The 17,496-nt window shown below is 37.8% G+C and overlaps 1 protein-coding gene across 1 annotated transcript in view; it reads right to left on the bottom strand.

The window, feature by feature from the left end:
• Positions 1 to 3,392: 3,392 nt before the first annotated feature.
• Positions 3,393 to 17,496, bottom strand: part of RAB39A (RAB39A, member RAS oncogene family) — a 46,645-nt gene continuing 32,541 nt past the window's right edge. Inside the window, exon 2 of the mRNA XM_055422958.2 lies at positions 3,393 to 10,104. Coding sequence (XP_055278933.1) covers positions 9,678 to 10,104 — 427 coding nt within the window. The 3' untranslated portion in view covers positions 3,393 to 9,677. The remainder of the gene's footprint in view (positions 10,105 to 17,496) is intronic.

Here is a 17,496-nt window from a genome sequence, read left to right as displayed (position 1 = left end):
TATATTTTAAAAATTCAGTAAATGAAAATGTGGTAAGCTCAACAATAGAACAATAATCAATGACACTGAAGTCTGGAAACAACTTTTGTATAGACATAGACAGTGCTAAAATATCAAAATGTAAATCTATGTGATAAAGATGGCAATTCAAATGTTTGGACAAAGGAAGGAATGACATTGGAACAATGGATTATTTAGACTAAATAGTCAGAATACCATCATGTATAGGTAAGTTCTGATATGTAAAAGAATAAACATCAAAAGCAAAATGCAGGAGAGTATTTTATAATTTGGGGTCAGGGAAGAAATTCCTACCCAAGACATAAATTCTAGAAAACACAAAACAAAAATTTTACAACAAAGATACCATGCTGCTGCTAAGTCTCATCAGTCGTGTTCGACTCTGTGTGAGCCCACAGACAGCAGCCCACCAGGCTCCCCCGTCCCTGGGATTCTCCAGGCAAGAACACTGGAGTGGGTTGCCATTTCCTTCTCCAATGCATGAAAGTGAAAAGTGAAAGTGAAGGTGCTCAGTTGTGTCCGACTCTTAGTGACCCCATGGACTGCAGCCTACCAGGCTCCTCCGTCCATGGGATTTTCCAGGCAAGAGTATTGGAGTGGGTTGCCATTTCCTTCTCCAAAGATACCATAAGCAGGTAGTAACTGGTTGGAAGAAAGTAACTTCAACATACAAAACAAGGGACTTCCTTGGTGGTGCAAGATAAGGGTCTCTGCTCCCATTGCAGGGGGTTTGGGTTCCATCCCTGGTTGGAGAACTAAGATCCCACATACTGTAGCTAAGCCCATGCCCTCCAACTAGAGAAGTCCGTGTGCCACAGTGAAGACCCAGAGCAGCCAAAATCAATTAAAAACAAATAATTTCTATCTGTACTATAGAAAGCTTTACTTAAAAAAAACAGTAAGAAAAATTCTAATAATCCAATTGAAAAAGAATATCAGTAGGCAATTCACCAAAGAAAAAGTCAATGATTAATAAATTTATGAAGGCTGCTCAGCCTCAGGACAGAAAAATGCAAATTAAAATAAGAAAAATTTTTTTCCAGTATTTAGTATTAATGAAGACGTGAGGGGAACAAATTTTTTTGGCTGTGCCATGCAGCTTGTGCCATGTAGCATAGTTCCCCAACCAGAGACTGAACTCGGGCCCTTGCAGTGGAAGTGCTGAGTCCTAACCGCTGAACTTCCAGGGAATTACCAACAGAATTACCAACAGACTCTTTTTTTGAGACTATCATTGACTTCTTTTTAAATGAAATTTGGCAACAGCTACTGAAAACTGCGCAATGCCCTTTGACCCAGCAAGGACACTTTTAGGAATCTATCATATAAACTACCCACACGTTTGCACCAAAATATGTTCACTAATATGTTCATTGTAACATTTATAGTAGAAAAATTGGAAGTAATATAAATTTCTCATATTAAAAGTAGATATGATATTTCCCTTTATATTGTGGTAGTCTATGAAGTTGTCAAAGAGAAAAATCAATGTATGTCAACAGAAAGAAATTTCCAAGATCCTTATTATGTGTAAAAAGCAAGTTACAGAATAATATAAGCGAATTCATTTATGTAGTCCCTCTTCCACTATATATGTGTGTATAGCATGGGGAAATACATAAGAAAATGACATGAAGAATACACATAAAATTGTGAAGTTATTTTCTCTTCAAGGAGAATGGAACTGGCTTAGGATAAAAGGAGTCTTTCATTTCCTACTTTATGTATCTCCCTTCTTATATATATATTTCTTTTTACATTACTAAGAGGAAATAAATGTTGACATAATTATTTTCAGAAATGAGTCTAACAGTGATTCTTCTTCTTCTGTCACCACTCTATTTTTCTATATTTTCCAAATTTTGTACAATCAGCTAGTATTCAATACATAATGGGAACACTTCTGTTAATATGTGTGTGTGTTTGTCGCTCAGTCAAGTCTGTCTGACTGTTTGCGACCCCACAGCCTGCCAGGCTCCTCTGTCCATGGAATTCTCCAGGCAGGAATACTGGAGTGGGTTGCCATTTCCTTCTCCAGGGCATCTTCCTGATCCAGGGATCAAACCCAGGTTTCCTGCATTGCAGGTGGATTCTTTACAGTCTGAGCCATCAGGGAAGCCCAAAATGATAGTACTACCTTAGAAACATTATGCTAATTGAAGTCAGTCATCAAAGACCACATATTATACCATTCCATTTATATGAAATGTGCAATATAGGCAAATATCCCTATATTTTAGACACAAAGTAGATTAGTGTCTGTTTAGGACTCTGGTAGTATGGGGTGGGGAGGGTATTGGGAGTGACAGCTAGAGAGTACTGAATTTCCTTTTTCAGGTGACACATATGTTCTGAAACTGATTGCGGTGATGACTGCACAACTTTGAGTGTACTAAAATCCATTTAACTGTACATCTTAAGTGGGTTTTGTATGTAAACTATGTCAATAAAGCTGTTACCAAAGCATCTTTTAAAAAACAATGCTGATAACCATTTTGTATATAACTAAGAAGTCCAATCCTTTGACCTACAGTTCTTAGCAGACAGCGCATGTGCACTGTTTCTGGTGATGACTTCCCAGAATTGCTATAGAGACATGATGGCCTACGCTCATTCAAGCACCTGTCCATCTGGTCAGATGCTGCTAGGGATCGCCAACAATCCTTGTTAAAGCGTTCTTCCCTGACTCCAAGAATAGGACAGGTAAGATAGCCATTATTCACAATTAGCACATCACAGGGATTAAAACCGGCTTCATGGCAAGTTTGTAGTTAAAAGAATTATCCTAAAAATAAAAATTATAGGTGACATTTATCAAGTGCTTGCTATGTACCAATCATTGTTGTAAATATTTTACATGTAAAACTGTATATGTATGCTGAAGTTAAGAAAATGTTGTGTGGTTTAACAGCTCAATTAAAAATCTAATAAGTTCCTACTATGTGTGAGGCTGAAACATGACAAAGATAAACCAATTACCAAAAAGTCACAAATTCTGAAATATCTGTTAAAGCGAGGTAGATGATCATGTTCCCTTTTCTGTAATTCTGAAATCCAAAAAGCTCTGAAAATCTGAAATTCTTTTGATAACTCATTTGGCAACAAAAATTTGACCTAATCTGGTTATTGATGACTTGTCTTTTTAGCATGAATATTCATACATTTTGCTGCATATATGTTAATGCTTGATTATACTGTTCTACCCCACACTCCACCAAGGTATTATGTAATATATTAGAGATTCCAGATTCTTATTCATACTTTACTTGTGAATATATACACACATGTATTTAGTAGTTGCTTCTGCTTTAAAAGCACCGCTAAAGATGGCACACTAAAAATAGATAATGTAACAATCATGTGACAATGAGTTCTCATTCTCATTCTTTTTATTCACTATTTAAAATCAAATAACATATTTCAAAAACTTTATGCCATATCTTTCTTCCATTGGCTGTCATTCTGAAAAAATTGCGAGAGAAATTGTATCAAAACATGTTTCTTCTTCCATGGAATATATAAACTAAAACTAAATATACGGATCCCACATTAAATAGGATTAACTCAGCATAACATATATGGATCCCACATTAAATAGGATTAACTCAGCATAACAATCATCAATTAATAGTCACTGAATGTCACATAGATAATGTTTTAGGCACTATTTTAAAAATGATGAAAAATTTACCGAGACATAACAACAAGGAACACCAGTTTTTTAACATCTTTAAATTTTTTCTTTTATATTTATTCTATATCATAATGATGTGAATTAGATTGTATAGTAATTGATTAGATTGTCACAGCTCATCACTCATGTGTTATTAAGATTTTGGAAATACCAAGTCATGTAGCAGTTCATTCAGGTTCAGGAGAAGAGTTTGTTAGTTATTTTAAGATCAGTGGCTCAGGAAAGTTTACTGAGAAAACTGGAATTTAGAAAGATTCTGAAGCAGAGATGGTTGTTTATCAGCTATGGAATATCCAAAAGTAGGTTCTGATTGGGAATGCATTCTACTATTTTAAAATACTAAGAATCTAACTTTAAAGCCTTCATAGTCTTTATTTTTTCTTAATGATTTCCTTTGCATTTCCAACTGAATCTCTCCAGGCAGTTACTGGGGAACAAATGAGTTAGCTTATCAAACAAATCTTTAGTCTTTTGAATGCTTCTTTGTCGTAACTAAGGAAATAGAGTGCGCTCTTTTAAGATGTAGAAGAAACACTATTCAGTCGACCTAAGAAAGAATCGGAAAATTTTATTCAAGCCGAATTTGAGAAATAAAACCTGGGAAGAGGATCTCAGAAAGCTTTGAGAACTATTCCACTTGTTATAAGTCAAGGCACAGTTTATATAGTTTTTTGAGACAGAAGGCTGTACATCAAATGACATACTATTAGTGAGTTTACATAATCCAGGTCTAAGTGTCATCGTGGTAAGTTATGTGATCCTTTACAAGACCAAGAAGGAATGTTATCTTTTAAGTTGTCTTTTTGATGCTAGGCCAATGGTGCTCTTAATGATTAAGCGGGTATTCCTGCTAATGAAAGAGATTTGGTTGATGCACAGTGGGGAGAGAGGAGGCCGAAGGGCAGAGAAGAACTCCTTTTAGATTTTTCTTATCTTGCCATATCTGTGAATTTTATTTCACAAAGGAAACTGTGTTCTTCTTTTAATAATTTCATTTACGTATTTATTTTTGGCTTTGCTAGGTCTTCATTACCATGCATGAAGCCTCCTCTAGTTGCAGTAACCAGGGGCTACTCTCTAGCTGTTGTGTGCAGGCTTCTCATTTTGGTGGCTCTCCTGTGGAGCACAGGCTCTAGGACGCAAGGGCTTCAGAAGTTGAGGAGCTTGTGCTCAGTAATTGCGGCTCACAGATTCTAGAGCATGGCTTCAGTAGTTGTGGCACAGGGGCTTAGGTGCCCTGCGGCGTATGGGATCTTCCCGGATCAGGGATGGAACCAGTATCCCCTGCAGTGCAAGGCAGACTTTAAACCCAGCTAGACCACCAAGGAAGCCTGAAACTTTCTTCTTAATTTAACCAATGGCAATATAAAATCTGACAAAAGCAGCACTAAGATGATTTTATTAATCCATAGATTCAGTTTTTTCATGATGTAAAGTTGGATAAAAAGACTGCCAAAGTTATCTTAACAATAATAGACATGACTGCTTTGGTTGCTACCAAACCAAACCAACTAACCAACAAACCAAACAAACCGAAACTGCTTTGAAGCTTTGGGAAACCTAGAGTAAACTGTCAAGTTTCCAGGCTCAAAAATTCTTGTTTGCTACTACCGTGTATATAAAGGCCACATTTATACACTCCACACTTCAATTACATAATCATTTTGGCTTAAGCTTACCATTTAATGAAACATATCACTATATGCCCTGAAAGTGTTAATAATACTCAAGATAAGCAATTTCTGTCAGGGACAAATTTGTTATATGATTGGATAGTTTTTCATTTCTTTTTAATCACATTTAAAATGTTTAATAATTATTAAATTAGCTACATTATTCATTTTAAAGATTTTAATTTAAGGTTTAAATTAAATATTAAATTATATAATTCTAATGTAAAATCAAGTATTTGTGATTTCTAAGAACCTTAGTCAAAATATTTTGCCTGGAGCTAATATCTTTACTACATTGGCATTATTATCCATATGCTACGTAATGATGTGTAAGAAAATATGTCAGTTACTTATATGTATATGGAGATAGGCAGATAAATAGATAAAGATATCTGGCTAAGTTTATATAGATATTTGGCAATCTGGTATAAGAACTAAAAAATTTCAGCTCCTCTATAATATAATGATTTAGCCCAATTTTAGACTTTGCAGATTCAGTTAGATAACATTTCCCCTTTTATTCAACACACACCCTGACACAGCATGATTATAGAAAGAACACCAACCAAGATATAAGAATTACACTTCGATGCTTGCTTCTGCTCATGTATGATTCTGCTAAGTATCAGCTTTATGGGGCCCTGCATATTCCCATTTGTTTCTTTTGATTCCTTAATTCGATTCCAAATCTTGGAACACATCATACGCTTTGACCAAACATGAGTTCTATCCCAACACTGGTATTACAAAGGGTATCCACTGAAAGCTAAATCACATTTTATATTTTAGCTGTTTAACTTTACAAGTAGCCACAAATAACTGTACTTTAAACTACTGTTAAGTATTCACTATGTGAGTTTATGCTACTTTGAACTGATGAAAATTATAAGATTTTAAATTGTAACAATAAAAATAGACTACCTCACATTTGGGGTGACAGTATTGCCTTATCTGGCCAGTTATAGTTTGAACTTACTCAAGTAAAATTAATCCAAGGATATCAAGAAAACATTGATAATATATTAAAAAATTATAGTGATGGTATAATTTATAGTCTCTACCCAGTTGAACTATTTCAAATCTTGAAAGATGATGCTGTGAAAGTGCTCCACTCAATATGCCAGCAGATTTGGAAAACTCAGCAGTGGCCACAGGACTGGAAAAGGTCAGTCTTCATTCCAATCCCAAAGAAAGGCAATGCCAAAGAATGCTCAAACTACCACACAATTTCACTCATCTCACATGCTAGTAAAGTCATGCTCAAAATTCTCCAAGCCAGGCTTCAGCAATATGTGAACCATGAACTCCCAGATGTTCAAGCAGGTTTTAGAAAAGGCAGAGGCACCAGAGATCAAATTGCCAACATCCACTGGATCATGGAGAAAGCAAGAGAGTTCCAGAAAAACATCTACTTCTGCTTCATTGACTATGCCAAAGCCTTTGACTGTGTGGATCACAATCAACTGTGGAACATTCTGAAAGAGATGGGAATCCCAGACCACCTGACCTGCCTCTTGAGAAACCTGTATGCAGGTCAGGAAGCAACAGTTAGAACTGGTCATGGAACAACAGACTGGTTCCAAATAGGAAAAGGAGTACATCAAGGCTGTATATTGTCACCTTGCTTATTTAACTTATATGCAGAGTACATCATGAGGAATGCTGGGCTGGAAGAAGCACAGGCTGGAATCAAGATTGCTGGGAGAAATATCAATAACCTCAGATATGCAGATGACACTACCCTTATGGCAGAAAGTGAAGAGGAACTCAAAAGCCTCTTGATGAAAGTGAAAGAGGAGAGTGAAAAGGTTGGCTTGAAGCTCAACATTCAGAAAACAAAGATCACGGCATCTGGTCCCATCACTTCATGGGAAATGGAAAAACAGTGGAAACAGTGTCAAACTTTATTTTTTTGGGCTCCAAAATCACTGCAGATGCTGATTGCAGCCATGAAATTAGAAGACACTTACTCCTTGGAAGGAAAGTTATGACCAACCTTGATAGTATATTAAAAAGCAGAGACATTACTTTGCCAACCAAGGTCCGTCTAGCCAAAGCTATGGTTTTTCCCGTGGTCATGTATGGATGTGAGAGTTGGACTGTGAAGAAAGCTGACTGCCGAAGAATTGATGCTTTTGAACTGTGGTGTTGGAGAAGATTCTTGAGAGTCCCTTGTACTGCAAGGAGATCCAACCAGTCCATTCTGAAGGAGATCAATCCTGGGTGTTCATTGGAAGGACTGATGCTAAAGCTGAAACTGCAATACTTTGGCCACCTCATGCGACGAGTTGACTCACTGGAAAAGACTCTGATGCTGGGAAAGGTTGGGGGTGGGAGGAGAAGGGGACGACAGAGAATGAGATGGCTGGATGGCATCACCGACGCGATGGAGATGAGTTTGAGTGAACTTCGGGAGTTGGTGATGGACAGGGAGGTCTGGCGTGCTGTGATTCATGGGGTCGTGGAGAGCTGGACACGACTGAGCGACTGAACTGAACTGAACTGAACAGGCACTATAAAAATACTTACATCAACCTAGGAAGGTACTAGTATTTAAACATTCAAAGAGGCACAAAAACCACATTCAAACATGACTTTTGATTGAATTAAATCTCGTGGGATTTTCTTGCCTATCATTTCCACTTTAGAGGAGTGGAGTTTCAGGGTAACAGTCTACAGAAATACATCAAACCAAGAACTGCGCCAGGCCCATGAAAGCATATACCTTCTTTGCTCCTTCTGTATGGGAGTGAAGGAAAAGAGCATGGGAAAAATTCTCATCTATTGTAAAAATTCTCATCCATTGTAAATATAATAGTATGCCCATCAGCAGTTGATACTGATCTCACATTTGTATAATTCTTTCTCCATTTACAAAGCTTTTCTACATGATTCACTGGATTTCCAAAATAATTCCATGAAATACAATTTTGAGGTCATTAGCCTTGTTTAACAGATGAGAAAACTAATAGAGGTTAAGTTACTTACTCATGTATGAATACTGGAAAGCAAAGGCAAGCTTAGAACCAGGTTTTCTGATTTCTCATTAAATATTCTTTCTACTATACAAATTTGGTTTTCAAACAAATGAAGCAACTACAGTTAAACAGTAAAGACCTTATGATTCCAAAAAGCAATTTCTTTGTGATCAAGAATGGTTTACAGAACAGAATAGAAATGTATATTATAAAATATTTGACACTGTCATAAAAACATCCCTTCCAGGAGGTGAATTTGATCAACAAGTTAAAAACTAGGAAACTCAAACATTATCTTGTAGCCTTAACTCATTATTTTATTTTTACTTTTACTGATGATATTTTAAAATAAAATTTGAATGCTATTTCAAATATCTAGCCAATTTTTCTTGCCCAGAAAAATATTTTCTACATTTTCCTTGTATTGAAAACGGGGAAATTTGGAAATTCACTTGAACATAAAAAGCAATTATTCAAAGTATTCTACACTTACCTATATTGATAATTTTGACAGTAGCTCAAGGTAGATTGGATTTACTTTCTTTGAAAATGTCATCAGTATATAAATTCATTTTTCTTATCTGATTAAGGACAGTATACTATAAAAACAAAACATTTGCTGATAGTGATACTTCATTTTGATTTTTACAAATATTTATAATAAAATATTTTGCTGAGATCCTTAGATGTCTCTATAAAACATAAAATTTTCAGGAGCAATAAATCAGAGAACAAAAAATAATATAAAATTTATCTTTTCATGTTCAGGCAAAATTAAGGGAGAATATTTCAGAGAATGGTTACAAACCTGCTACCTTAAGCAAGAAATTGTTATTTTAGGCCTAGTTAATAACTCTGAGATTGTTTACTTTGTAAATGAACAGTGCACTTTTAAATCCACTTTATTATTTAATATTAATTAATGCTAGAGAATGTAATTCCTGATAAAATCTTTTCAACAGATTATATGGGTGCATAAAACATCCATTTCAAACTATCAAGAAAGACGAGTAATATTGACATATTTGGATATTATGGTCAGTTATGTGCTAACAAAATGGGAATGAAGGCAATTATGTAGACACTCCAGTTTCCAGAAAATGTTGTCTGCTTTGCTTGATAATTTAGCAAAATACCAATCTGGTAGTTTAACAAGTAAGCATATTGCTCTGAATTAAATACCTTACAAAACAGCATTAGCATGGGTTTATAACTTTTTAAAATGCTTTCATCATATCATTCTGTTGTTAATGTTGGTATTTATCCTGAAATGACACCCAATCTGTTCTTAATTCTTTGGCATGTTTGAAGTCAGCAGAAGCACTCTTTCCTGGGCTTTACTGCTTCCTCAGAAGAATGCACAGTATTTGGAACGAAACCACTTTTAACCCCTTCCCAGCCATCCTGAATACAAATCTCTCCCCTTTTAATAAGTTCATATATGTCTCTTGTCAAAATAGTGAAGGATTCCTCAACATTCGTAGCATCTTTTGCTGAGGTTTCTATATACTTCATACCACAGTCTGCTGACAGTTTTTCAGCTTCTTCCCTTGTAACTTGACGTTGTGAAGCTAAATCACATTTATGTCCCACTAGCAGAAATACAATCTGAAATGGCTGTACGTGCATTTTTGCTTCCTCCAGCCAATCTTTCACGTGTTCAAAAGATCGTCGGTTAGTAATGTCAAATACTAAAAATCCACCAACCGAGTTGCGGTAATAAGATCGAGTTATTGATCTGAAAAATAAATAGAAAAAAAGGTTGTAAAAGGACAACTTGTTCTATTTCAAACAATGTAGCACCATAACAAAATCTTAAGATACTTTAAATGTGACTTACCTAGAGGTTATAAATCAAATATGAAGTGTCTTAAGTGAACAAAAAAATTCTATGAAACTAATATGCAAACCAGTTTCATCCACTGACAATATTAAAATAGATATTTTTAGGTAGACAGATAAACACTTATATGTCATCTCACACTCAGGATTACTTATTTTTAAATATCTGATAGGATAATTATCACATTACTGTGATTAAAAGTATGTACACAGAAAGTTTCAGTTCAGGGCAGAAGTTGCAATGATCTTAAGAATCTTTTTCTATCATTTAGGTCAACAAGCTACTCCTAATGTCAGTCAAGGAAGAAGAAATGAGGGCAAACTCGTCACATCAGTTAGAGGTTTAATCTGGGTTAGTTATACCTGTTCAAGAAACAGGAAATTGTTCAGACATGGGATATGAATCTGAGATGTATGTACTGATTGTTTGCCTCTGTGGATCTAGTCTCTGCTCTCCCGGCCTCAGAAAGCCAACATTTACAGAAGCTTTCTCAAACCCCTTTGCTCTCTGGGCGGCAGTGGGGTTCAGCTAGCGAAAGGGGGTCTCCTGGAGACAGGAGGAAAGGGAGGACAGGGTATTTACCCCTCCCTTTGTCTCTGCCAGGCTGTGATTTGTTAGCGGTTGTTTTCTTCTGCTTCTGGTTGAGGTTGCTGTTGGGTAGTCCTTCTCCCACGGCTCTGCCTCTCAGCAGGTTCTGGTGGTCTCAATCCCTTTCCCTGCCCCTTCTGGCCAGGTCATGCATGATAGCTTCCCACTGAATGCTTCACCATTCTTTGTTGGTGCCCTTGACTTGGCCCACATTTCTGGAAATAGTTATCTTCATTAAACCTTTCAAGTGTGCCATTTGTTTCCTGACTAAATCAAGAGGCTCTTATGACAAGGTCATACTATTTTATATTTTTTGCCTTTATGTATGTTGTTTTCTCTACCTAGAATGTCTTCTACACTTTTCTTTGCCTAGCAAACTCCCATTTCTTCTTTAGAGAGTCAGTTAAAAAATCCTATGATAGACAGTATGGTACTGGCACAAAGAAATATAGATCAATCGAACAAAATAGAAAGCCCAGAGATAAATCCACGCACCTATGGTCACCTTATCTTTGACAAAGGAGGCAAGAATATACAATGGAGAAAAGATAATCTCTTTAACAAGTGGTGCTGGGAAAACTGGTCAACCACTTGTAAAAAAATGAAACTAGAACACTTTCTAATACCATACACAAAAATAAACTCAATACTAACACATATATATGGAATTTAGAAAGATGATAATGATAACCCTGTATACGAGACAGCAAAAGAGACACAGATGTATAGAACAGTCTTTGGGACTCTGTGGGAGAGGGTGAGGGTGGGATGGTTTAGGAGAATGGCATTGAAACATGTATATTATCATATGTGAAACAAATCGCCAGTTCAGGGTGGATGCATGTTACAGGATGCTTGGGGCTGGTATGCGGGGATGACCCAGAGGGAGGATAAGGGGAGGAGGGAGGTGGGAGGGGGGTTCGGGAGGGGGAACTCATGTACACCCGGGGCGGATTCATGTCAAAGTATGGCAAAACCAACCAATATAATATTGTAAAATAATTAGCCTCCAATAAACATAAAAATTAAAAATAAATAAATAAATAAAACACTGAAGTTTCAAAAAAAAAAAAAAAACCCAAAACTCAAAATGGATTAAAGATCTAAACGTAAGGCCAGAAACTATAAAACTCCTAGAGGAAGACATAGGCAAAACACTCTCTGACATAAATAACAGCAGGATCCTCCATGACCCACCTCCCAGAATATTGGAAATAAAAGCAAAAATAAATAAATGGGACCTAATAAAAATTAAAAGCTTCTGCACAGCAAAGGAAACTATAAGCAAGGTGAAAAGACAGCCTTCAGAATGGGAGAAAATAATAGCAAATGAAGCAACTGACAAAGAATTAATCTCAAAAATATACAAGCAACTCCTGCAGCTCAATTCCAGAAAAATAAATGACCCAATCAAAAAATGGGCCAAAGAACTAAACAGACATTTCTCCAAAGAAGACATACAGATGGCTAACAAACACATGAAAAGATGCTCAACATCACTCATAATCAGAGAAAGGCAAATCAAAACCACAATGAGGCATCATCTCACACAGGTCAGAATGGCCGCCATCAAAAAGTCTTCAGGCAATAAATGCTGGAGAGGGTGTGGAGAAAAGGGAACCCTCTTACACTGTTGGTGGGAATGCAAACTACTACAGCCACTATGGAGAACAGTGTGGAGATTCCTTAAAAAATAGGAAACAGAACTGCCATATGACCCAGCAATCCCACTGCTGGGCATACATACTGAGGAAACCAGAATCAAAAGAGACACGTGTACCCCAATGTTCATCACAGCACTGTTTATGATAGCCAGGACATGGAAGCAACCTAGATGTCCATCTGCAGACGAATGGGTAAGAAAGCTGTGGTACATATAAACAATGGAATATTCAGTTCTGTTCAGTTTAGTTCAGTCGCTCAGTCGTGTCCGACTCTCAGCGACCCCATGAATCACAGCACGCCAGGCCTCCCTGTCCATCACCAACTCCCGGAGTTCACTCAAACCCATGTCCACAGAGTCGGTGATGACATCCAGCCATCTCATTCTCGGTCGTCCCCTTCTCCTCCCGCCCCCAACCCTTCCCAGCAGCAGAGTCTTTTCCAGTGAGTCAACTCGTCGCATGAGGTGGCCAGAGTATTGCACTTAGCCATTAAAAAGAATACATTTGAATCAGTTCTAATGAGGTGGATGAAACTGGAGCCTATTATACAGAGTGAAGTAAGCCAGAAAGAAAGACACCAATACAGTATACTAATGCATATATATGGAATTTAGAAAGATGATAATGATAACCCTCTATACGAGACAGCAAAAGAGACGCAGATGTATAGAACAGTCTTTTGGACTCTGTGGGAGAGGGCGAGGGTGGGATGATTTGGGAGAATGGCATTGAAACACGTATATTATCATATGTGAAATGAATTGCCAGTCCAGGTTTGATGCATGAGACAGGATGCTCAGGGCTGGTGCACTGGGATGACCCAGAGGGATGGGATGGGGAGGGAGGTGGGAGGGGGGTTCAAGATGGGAACACATGTACACCCGGGGCAGATTCATGTCAATATATGGCAAAACCAATACAACATTGTAAAGTAATCAGCCTCCAAAAAATAAATAAATAAATAAATTAAAAAAAAAATCCTGTCATATAAAAAGCCTTCCTTGTCACTGTCTTCTCCTCCTCTACCTCTCTGAGGTATTTCTCTAATAACTCCATCGACCCTTTGGCATACTGCCATTATGTATCAATTTTCATAATGTAATGATTGGATTTGTTGGTATGTCTTCTACTTAATGAAGACATAACAACAAATATGTTCCTTCTTGAGGGCTAAACATATTCCATCTATGTATCTGACAACTGCCTGACAAGTGATGGATGTATTTTAATATTTGTTATATTGGATTAATTAATCTTATTGGAGAGGGAACGTGTTAAATGTTGTATGAGCCAGAGATCCCATAAGTGTCTCAGCTTCCAAGTTGTCAGTGATTTTTTTTTTTGGTCAAGCCACGTGGCTTGCAGAATCTTAGTTCCCTGGTGGTGGTGGTGGTTTAGTCGTTAGGTTGTGTCTGACTCTGCAACCCCACGGACTGTGGCCGGGCTGGGCTCCTCTGTTTATGGGATTTCCCAGGCAAGAATACTGGAGTGGGTTTCCATTTCCTTCTCCAGGGGATCTTCCCGACCCAGGGATTGAGCCAGCATCTCCTGCTTGGCAGGTAGATTCTTTACCATTGAGCCACCTGGGAAGTCTTTAGTTCTCTGACCAGGGATCAAACCTGGGACCCCTGTAGTGGAAGCATGGAGTCCTAAACCCTGCACTGTTAGGGAATTACCCAAGTTGTCAGTGATCTTAAGCATTTAGATCATCCTTAAGCAAGTGTTCCTGTTATTTGCCTGAGGCACCAAAGATATTTGTGAAGGGTTAGTAAATTTACATACCTACATTATCCTTATTGCTGAAATCACAGCTCAGTTCAGTGTCTGGATACCACAAATACAATTTGTTGAAGAAAGATTACCTCCCATCTGCATATCTCCTGCCTGCCCTTCTCCCTGGAATTCCTAATAGAGAGGCTCTTAAGTGACTGCTTAAAAAAACCTCTTTCAAGGACTACTGTACCATACAGTTGGAGACAGTAAGAAAAAACTCCCCTTATCATTGTGTGAGTGCTAAGTTGCTTCAGTATGTCCAACTCTTTGCAACCCTATGGACTGCAGTCCACCTGGCTCCTCTGTCCATTGGATTCTCCAGGCAAGAATACTAGGGTAGGTTGCCATACCCTTCTCCAGGGGATCTTCCAGACTCAAGGACTGAACCTGCAACTTCTGCATTTGCAGGTGAGCTCTTTACCACTAGTGCAACCTGGGAAGCACACTCCTACTACCGCTGGCAGGCTACCAATAATGCAGTTCATTTAAGTTGCTGCTGTTCTTTTTCAATTTTGAGGGATAACGAATTTGTTATTGTTTTGCTGCTCATCTATATACGCTGGAATTTAGGCAGATATGCAGGGCTCCTCAGGTGGCGCTACTGGTAAAGAACCCACCTGCCAATGCAGGATACCTAAGAGACAGGGGTTTGATCTCTGGGTCTGGAAGATCTCCTGGAAGAGGGAATGGCTATCCACTCCAGTATTCTTGCCTGGAGAATCCCATGGACAGTGGAGCCTGGCAGGTCAAAGTCCATAGGGTCGCAAACAGTCAAACACAACTGAAGCAACTTAGCACGTAGTGTCTTAAGGGAAACCTAAATAAGGCTGATACTAGACTGAAAGCTTTCACTTACTCAGAACCAAGTCTGTATTACTCCTTCGCCAATTAATTTACTACCAGTATAATTTAAAACAATATGCCTTTTAAAAACAATTTTATTTATTTTTATTATTTACTTTTGACTCCACTGGGTTTTTGTTCCTGCATGTGACTTTCTCTAGTTGCAGCAAGTTGGGACTGGAGCGGTGCATGGGCTCCTTGTTGTGGTGCTTTATCTTGTTGCTGCGCATGGACTCTAGGGTAAATGGGCTTCAGTAGATGAGGCATGTGAGTTCAGAAGGTGCAGCTCTTGGGCTCCAGAGCACAGGCTCAACAGTTGTGGCACATAGGCTTAGTTGCTTTACAGCATGTGGGATCATCCTGGGTCAGGGATCGAACCCATGTCTCCTGCATGAGCATGTGGATTCTTTGAGCCACCAGGGAAGCCCAAATCAATATGATTTTGTGGATGGAAAATCAACACTGTTCAGGATCGGGGGACACGTGGACCTGTGGCTGATTCAAGTCGATGTAGGGCAAAAACCACCACAATATTGTAAAGTAATTAGCCTCCAATTAAAAAAAATAATGTATTAAAAAAAATGCTCATCTATTGGGCAGAGGCATGTCTTACACTGCAGGAAGTGCTATATATTCTAGTACTCTATATTTAATTTTGAAAACATATTTGGAATACAGTTGGCAAATCATTCTATAGAATAAAATAACAGCAAAATATATGTAACATATTCTATAAAACAGCCCTTATTAATAATTAGTTGAAATAAAAGGCCTCAATAGGACATCTGCCTTTTTCAATATAATAACTTGATCTCCAGTTTGTATCTGGATATTAGATTTAGAATTCTGATATAGTTAGGATTTAAATTCAGAATTAGTTGTCCTAAGAGGTAGGGTTTTCCCTAAAATAATTGAGTATCCCTGCTGTCAATTATTTAGGGGAAGAGACAGGCCTTAAGATTGAAAAATAGAACTTGAGAGCCAGATCTTACAGAGATGATGAAGGGACATCTATCTTTCTCTGGAAGTTACTCTCTTGGGTTGAGACACCTAGGTCTTCAAAATGTCTTAAAGGTGTTTTAAGGAGGCAGGGAATAAACCCTAAAAGAACTAGGTAGATAGGTCTTCCTGTAAAGAATCCAAGAGTTATAAAGAATGAAGAGTAACAATTTTTTTAAGCAACAACATCTTTGCATGTTATTTTATATCTATTTCCTTCCGGGCTTTGAAAGTCTCATTGAATGAATAGATGATTTAAAGAAAGCCTGGGGAAGGTTCCACTGGACAATTATAGGCATGACATTTTAGAATACAGACATGCCGTCTTTGTCAAGAGCTATTATGCTTTTGAGAAATAGTTCTTGGCTTAAAACCTGGCTTTGATAGAGATTAACAAACAACAGGTGTCTGTGCAGTCTGAATGTTCATCAAGAGCTAGGTGTTCTGATTCACAGGCAGGAACTATGTCATCAAACAGAAGTCATATATACAGGCAGGAATAGGGGTGGAACCTGAGGGGACCTGGAGCAACACGGCTCACACATCCAGCATGTGTCCTTCTGCAACACCCTCTCAACCTATGGCCTTATGTGGATTTCCCCTATAATCAAAGAGGGGAAAAAAATCAAGTCTGCCTTACAGATGGCTCTAAATAATATGTTGGCATCAGTCAATTCCACTCAATAGTGGAAAGGAGAAATCTTTCCATTTCTTCCAAAGGAGAAATCCTTTCATTTGAGGAACTTTTACCAGAGGAAGAGATGGAGAGAAGTATGTTAAGGACCTACATAAATTCATGAGCAGAGGCTAAGGGTTAGGCATGTTGGAAAAAACAAAATCAGAAGATTGATAATAAGGATATTTGGGATGTGTGGATGGGTCTTGAGTATGCAAATACTGTATCCAATGTGAATACTTACTAAAAGTCTCCTCTGTGAAGGAGTTCTTAATAATAAGCTAAACAAAATGTTCTGTCCTACACTCATCAGTGTTTTTATCCTATTTTGGACTCAAAGTGATCATGGTAACAGGCTGACTGGGCTCAACATAGACTTTCTCTTATCTCAACTTTAATAGCTTAATACCCAATTTTCTAGCAGTTAATGACATCTTGAACATGGTACCTTACCTGGGAAAACCATCACAAAGGGGACACTGATACGTTCTCACTGTAAAAGACATTTAATGTAGGCTCAAGCCATGCTAGCACCACCATCCATGAACTTATGGAATGCCTTACACAAAGTCATGATATCTCACACTTTGCTAGAGACCAAAGGTTTCAGTTAACAGAGGAAGAAATGGGCTGATTCCATAAGATTCAATGATCTTATATCATTATTGCCTAGAGGCATACATCTATAAAACTGTGTAATGGGTTATTAAGATCTAGTTATGTTAACAGATACACACACACACA

The sequence above is a fragment of the Moschus berezovskii genome, chromosome 14, assembly GCF_049115385.1.
Source record: "Moschus berezovskii isolate FMDL1 chromosome 14, NW_MosBer_1.0, whole genome shotgun sequence".
Taxonomy (NCBI): Eukaryota; Metazoa; Chordata; class Mammalia; order Artiodactyla; family Moschidae; genus Moschus; species Moschus berezovskii.
The sequence above is the reverse complement of the archived record's forward strand: the minus strand, read 5'-3'. Positions and strand labels throughout refer to the sequence as shown.